The 6,665-nt window shown below is 41.8% G+C and overlaps 1 protein-coding gene across 1 annotated transcript in view; it reads left to right on the top strand.

Moving 5' to 3' along the window:
- The window catches only part of si:dkey-12j5.1 (uncharacterized), a 61,356-nt gene extending 55,303 nt beyond the window's left edge, over positions 1-6,053 (top strand). Inside the window, exon 11 of the mRNA XM_062539060.1 lies at positions 4,974-6,053. Coding sequence (XP_062395044.1) covers positions 4,974-5,165 — 192 coding nt within the window. The 3' untranslated portion in view covers positions 5,166-6,053. The remainder of the gene's footprint in view (positions 1-4,973) is intronic.
- Positions 6,054-6,665: the final 612 nt, after the last annotated feature.

Genomic DNA, 6,665 nt, shown 5'->3' with positions numbered 1-6,665 from the left:
CACACACACACACGCACATACATACACACATACATACAGTGTGTACACACACACACACACACACGCACATACATACACACACACACACAGAGAGAGAGAGAGAAGATAGAATATTAAAACTGAAGTTAACTTTTATCCTGTTCAGTGATTGTGTCAGTGGTGGAGAAACAGAGATGTATTGAGACACAGTGTTTCAATGTGTTTAGCAAGCTGCATGAAGCTTGTAGCCCCCTTTGAAAAGAAATGCACTACATCGACTTTAATTTATTTATGCCCATTTGTGCCAGACAGGCATCCTGCTTATATTTATTTGTCATATTAAAGAGATGGAAGTTTTCAGAAGTAGGGGTGGTCACACACCATGTCGACATTATTTAGGGCTTGTTACGACAAAATGAGTCCTGTGTTGCTAATGTTAGTTCTGAGATCTAATGATTTGAAAGAGATGACTCTGACTCTGACTGAAATAGTTATTTTTTATAATTTAGACACATTCATTCCTTCATCTATAACATGTCTGTCACCACAATATTACACCGTAAAACAACCTCCAAATATGACTTTGTAGGCAATTGTTCCATTTGTTAAATATTTCAAATACCCAGCTGGAAAAAAGTATCATGGCCCAAACATCACACAGTGTAATAATGGCTGCGCAGTTGGAATGTTGTTTTGATTTTGATTCTGTTGCGGAATCATAACAACGCCATCATTTAATGAATGATGTTGTTGCCGCATTGCTGTGACCCTGCCAGCACAAACAACGTTGTTGCAAACACATCAGCAGCCAATGACAATTGTCTTTGATTTCCCTCTGGTTCGGATAGGGGTCCGGCTTCAAGGAGTTTGTTCTGCTGTGTTTGGGTTCCTGATAAATGTCGCCTTTTTGTAAAACCACCTCTAGCGCTTTCTTTTACCCCTTTTTCTCTCCTGCTTCTCTGTTTTTGTCTTTCACCACTCTTACTCTCTCTCTCTCTCTCTCCCTCGACATCCCCAAGACTTTCATATCTTCTCCCTTTCTCTCGGTTTTCCCTTCCCGGCCCCTGTGTGGAAAAACCCTCTCTCCTTTTTTCATTTTCTCTGTTTTTCTTTTTTGGTCCATCATGAGTCATAGATGAAATGAAAAACAACAGAGCAGAGAGAGAGAGAGAGAGTGTGTGTAAAGGGACAGAGGAACAGAGGGAGGAATATCCTAAGCGGAGGAATGGATTAGGGATGGGGATGGGGGAAGAGGAGGAGAAGAGAAGTTGAGGAGGAGAGAGACACAGAGGAGGAGACTGCTAGACGCGGCGCACTGATCTGATGGAGCCCTAATGCTTTATTAAAGAGAGCCTCTGGGGAGGGAAAGGCAGCTAAAAGTAGTGCACTTCTGCAGCAGATTCACTTAACTGCCTCCATTTAGTGTTCGGGATTAGTGTGCTTCATTAGGGATTCAGCTCTTTTTTTTAAGTGGTCCGAATTAGTGTGCTTCAGTTTGATTAGGAGCACAGTTAAGTAGGCCAGATCCAAGGTCAATTGAAGGGACGCTCTCTCAGGCATGGACATGCACACTCTGTAATGGTACACGTGTACATGCACACATGCTTAAAGCCAGGACACACCAAGCTGACGGCCGACCATCAGCAGAAAAGTAGTGGGACTGATCAGTTGGCTCCCGTCCCGTCTAAAAAGTGCCTCGTAACATAACTGAAACAACGCAGACGCAGGGTACCATCTGCGTGTGAGGAAGACGTTAAGAGATTCAGACTTCAGAGCCTAAAAGATTGTCTAGTTACTAAGATTAATCATAAAAGGATTCATCAATAGAACAAAATGGCACTAGTTTTAGACAATATAGACATAAATATATATTGTGCACTATTTTATTGTCATTCCTTGTGTGTGATGCCAATGAAACAGTGACACGGAATAAATTACTTGTTTTCGCCCGTTTAACCAACCGAGCTAGCTAGCTAGCTAGCTAACGTTAACACAGTAAGCAAAAAGTGAATGGGAAACCTGAAATGACATACGTCCAGCAACTTTACGGTAGTCTATTAGTTCTAGCAAAAATATGTTAGGATAGTTTATCAGGGTGAGTTTATAACGTACATCGCTGAAGTCAGAATTTGAGTCTGATACTGCTCCATATTTCCTTGTTTCAACCAAACCAGGAAAGAAATGCCTCTTCACTCAATTGGATAGACCTACAACCAATCAGAGCAGCATCTTTTTTGTAAACGAATTCAACCCAAGCGCTCTTTGGTGACGTGGTTGATTTTGTTACTGTTGATCGGTACATCATCATATAAAGCCCGCCCTGACAATTTGATTGGTCTGAAAAGCTCTGGTTCAAGCATACAGTAGTTGCGCCGCAACGGTAGCCTGGAAACCATGACTCTCTAACTTTGCAGAGAGTCTGACCTAGATCCATTGGCAAACGTGTATTTCCTGGTTGGTGGACGCTTGTCTGAAATCATTGGAGTTCAATCACTAACATTTGGCAATGACTAATGTTAACCACGGGGGACACAACGATAATGTTAGGCTTGCTATTTAAATGTAATCACTCTCAGGAATGCCCTCTGTTCACTGGTTAGACGGAGGTGCTCTTGCTGGAGTAAACGAGGGCGGATCAAGCTATTCCAGACGGAGTACTGTAGGGAAAAGAAATTTAGCCGAAGTACGTACGTAGACAGGCGGAGTCAGTCAGGCTGCCACAATGGAGCAATGCCAGACCGAACTTCCCGACCTCAAATGTTGTGGGTGGGCATAAGTTCGGCTGGCACCCAGGCTAGCTAATACTAATGCAAGATAATGTTTAGTCAAAGGCTAGCACTCCACCAGTCAGATTGGTCTGCTACAGCTTTGGATTGGCAGTAGTGAAGTATTGATGTGCTTCACAAAGGTTGACGCGAGGGCTGCTACAGGCACAAACTTTTTGTAGACAAGGATGCGTGTGTGCAAACACACACATATATATGCACGCACGCACGCACACATGCACACACACACCCACACACACACTACGTGAGTGTGTTTTTGGGCAAAGGAGGCATTATGTATGGGCTCTGCTTTTAATTATTCTCACTAATCATCACACATCATTAGATATAAAACATTTGAGTGTAGCCACACAGGGCTTTGAAGTAGGACAGCTGTGTGTGTGTGTGTGTGTGTGTGTGTGTGTGTGTGTGTGTGTGTGTGTGTGTGTGTGGTTGTGGTTGTTCATTCATGGCATTTTAATGAGTCTATATTTATTGAAGCACCTTAAGGATAATGAATGTTGATCATAGGCATTGCACAAAATATCATGACCTCAGAGACTGTGTGTGTGTGTGTGTGTGTGTGTGTGTGTGTATGTGTGTATGTACTCACATAGCCATCTGTCACACATAAAAGTGACCCAGGATAATACTCTGATTCTTAACTGACCTCACACACACTACTTTTTACAGCAACTACAGTACATTTCAAGTGAAGTAAGGCTGCAACTGACCACTTTTTGCTATTTTATAATTTTCTCAATAATTTAGTTTTGTTTATTTTTATTTTCAGTAGTTTCATTTCAAGTCCAGTTTTTATTTAAGCAATATGACACTTGTGGTTGTGGTGTTAGTGAAGGATGTCGCCGCGGCTGTAATTCGGCCATAGGTACCAAAGGCCAAAAGCCAAGTGCCGAAGGCAGTCACAGCAGTGCCGATATCCTTTATTAACATCACGACCACAAGTGACCACCAGTGTCACATTTGTATTTATACAACCATTAATGGCAACTCATTTAGTTTACAGAAAATGCTTTTTTTAGCGTGTTTATTTTAATTATTTTTCAGACCATCTCTGCCACAAAAACAGTTCCAGCTAGAGCTGCATTGAGTTGTCAGGCAACATTCCAGTTGTAGTGGAGAGTGGCTAGGCTACTTGTAGATGTTGATTTGCACATCGATATTTAGCTTTTGTTCTCTGAGCCAGACACAAAAACAGTTAGCGGTCCTCGAAGTCCTCGAAGTCCACCTTGTAGTATTTAGTTCATACCTGCTTTTCTCAATACCGTTCAGATCATCGGGACTTAAAGAGACACCCTTGGAGATAGGCCCAGATGGACTGTCCTGTCTCTTCTCTGTCTCCCTTTCCTCATTATCGGACTCATAAATCAAATCAAATGTTATGTTGAAAATGCCATATTGCTTAATTTGTGAGTTAATTAATTTCTCTCGCTGATGCTTTTTTATGAATGAATGGACTGTTGGTGTAGCTTTAACAGTTACAATGTATCATTGGCGGAGTGATTAGTAGCAGTTGGAAGTCTTGAGTGGTGTTGTGCTGGCAGATCCCCACTCATTATGACTCATAGAATGGCTCTCGTCCAATGAAGAAATAATAAATTGCTCGACCGGACTGTTGTATAAAGTTCAGTATTGAAGTTATACATGTATGATTTTTTGGTTAAATACAGTTTTATTCCAATCAATGTGTGTAGCTGCCAATAACATCATAACTGCCAAAAATTTAGTAATTGTAATGTAATAAAAACCATAATGTGATAAATCGCCAATAACATAATACAATTTATGAACCATCACATTATCACATACTGTATGATCAAATATGTTATTACGTTATTGGCTGGTTGTAATATTATTTGCTTATAAGGTTTATTTCTTAGTTTTATTACACTGGGAATATTATGTAGATTTAAATCAGGGGTCTCCAACCTTTATTTTCGGAGAACTACTTTGACAAAATGAACATGGCTAAGAGCTACCCATGTTTGATATTAGTAGTAGCATGTATTCACATCGCTCATCTCCATCCAAAACAGCTGAATAAGCTTTGTACAAGTTGTAAGGCTCCTTTCAACACATTCTCTATTTGTCGATTTGAATGTGGATTTTAAAAGCTTTACAAAGTGACTTGTTCTCAGATCTATGAACGTTTTCCTTGACCCTTTCGGATAGCTGTTTATGGGTTCCCGTTTGCCTGTGTGTGTTCAGTTGTACGCGAAGCTGCGCTGTGACGACCCCCCCATGCTGGAGCACGTGGAACAGCTGCTGTCGGAGCTGAGGCCCGAGGGTGCTGCTGAGGATGATGATGATGATGATGAAGACGGTCCTCCCATAGATGATGTAGCTGATGACTTCATTCACAGCAGTGATGAGGAAGAGGAGAACGCCATGGAGCACTGATGGCGTTCTGTCAAGTCCTCTCTGCAGTCAATGCATCTGTTATTCAGATTCACATTCTCTCTCTCTCTCGCTCTATCTCCCCCCTCCGCCCGTTTCTTCTTCTCTGTGTGTGTGGCGTGTGTGTGGCGTGCGTGCGTGCGTGCGTGTGTGTGTGTGTGTGTGTGTGTGTGTGTGTGTGTGACTGCAACTGCTGTGACTGCTGCTGAGGGGCCAATCACATAGCAGGTGAACAGCCAGCATAGGTGCCAAGGATATGAGAGAATACCAAACGCGGACAACGCACGCGCCTCATACCGGATTCCATCAACACCCGGGGTGACTGCAGATCGGTGACCGCCGGCGTCTCAGCAGAGTGCTAGGCTGCAATCAGACCGGCAGTCGCGGTGTGAAAAAAAATAAAAAAATGCCACCCAACATTACGTCTACTGCGAAGGCGTGAATGTGTTAAAGTCAGACGTCGGTGGTGCAAGGCAAAAAAAAATTGTGAATACGAAAAGACTTTTCTTACAGTTTTTTTTTTGTTTTGTTTTTTGTTTAAGCATATTCACCATGTGTCACTGTGTTGGGTGTAGGTGCAAGACATGCCTTTTTTGAGAAGGAAAAGCGGTGGCACCTGAAAGTACAAAATCAGACCATTGGCCATCCGTAGCTCATCTAAATGTCTGTCAATCAGTGAAAAAAAGTCGGTTTCTGTGCCTGGACTATCTAACACTGCACCCTTTTAGGCATTTTGTCGTGTTTAGAGAAGGGTGTTTTGTATCATTTAGTTTTTTTATGTATCTGTAAAGGAAATGAAAAATTATATTACTTTTTTTGTATGTGTGTCTGTAATGTATGCATGTTATCAAAAATGAGAGCAAGATAAGGATTAAAATGCTTTCAGACAAATTCTTTGAAGGAGTTTTGTCTTTTTTCCCTTCCTTTTCTGTGCCTAAGTTTTTCCGTGAGGTCAATGACTTCAAATAAGGCATATTATTTTTGTAGTAAGTGAAATGAATTACGCTTTGCAACTCCATGTGTGCCTGAATTAACAGTGTTTTTGTAACCTTACAACCTCAATACCCGTGTGTGGGTGTTTATGTGTGGGTGGAGTGAATACTTCATATTTTGTCAGGGTGACTACATTAATAGAATGCCTTCAACAAATTTGTATCTTTTTGCCTATATAGAGGTCCAAGCAGCGAAGCGGTGTCTCGTTGTGTTTCTGATGTCTGAGAGTTTGAAACTTCAGTGTGTTATTGGGCCTGAACGAGTAGAACTAGTTCTTCATCCAGTGGCATCACTTGTATATGGGCCCTTCAGTCAAGCGGGAGGCTCGGGAGACAGGAAGTGTGCAACCATCAGACTGACGACTGTGCTGCAGTTCAAGGTAAAGGCTTCGATGACATGAACATCCGCAGGTTTAGATCAAGGGTAGTGATCAAGGGTAGTGGTGTAGAACCTGATAATGTAATAAATCTCCGATATCGGGGTTATTACATTGTCAGGGATTTATTACAT

This window comes from Sardina pilchardus, chromosome 6 (assembly GCF_963854185.1).
Source record: "Sardina pilchardus chromosome 6, fSarPil1.1, whole genome shotgun sequence".
NCBI lineage: Eukaryota > Metazoa > Chordata > Actinopteri > Clupeiformes > Clupeidae > Sardina > Sardina pilchardus.
This window is presented reverse-complemented; position numbering and strand designations above follow the sequence as displayed.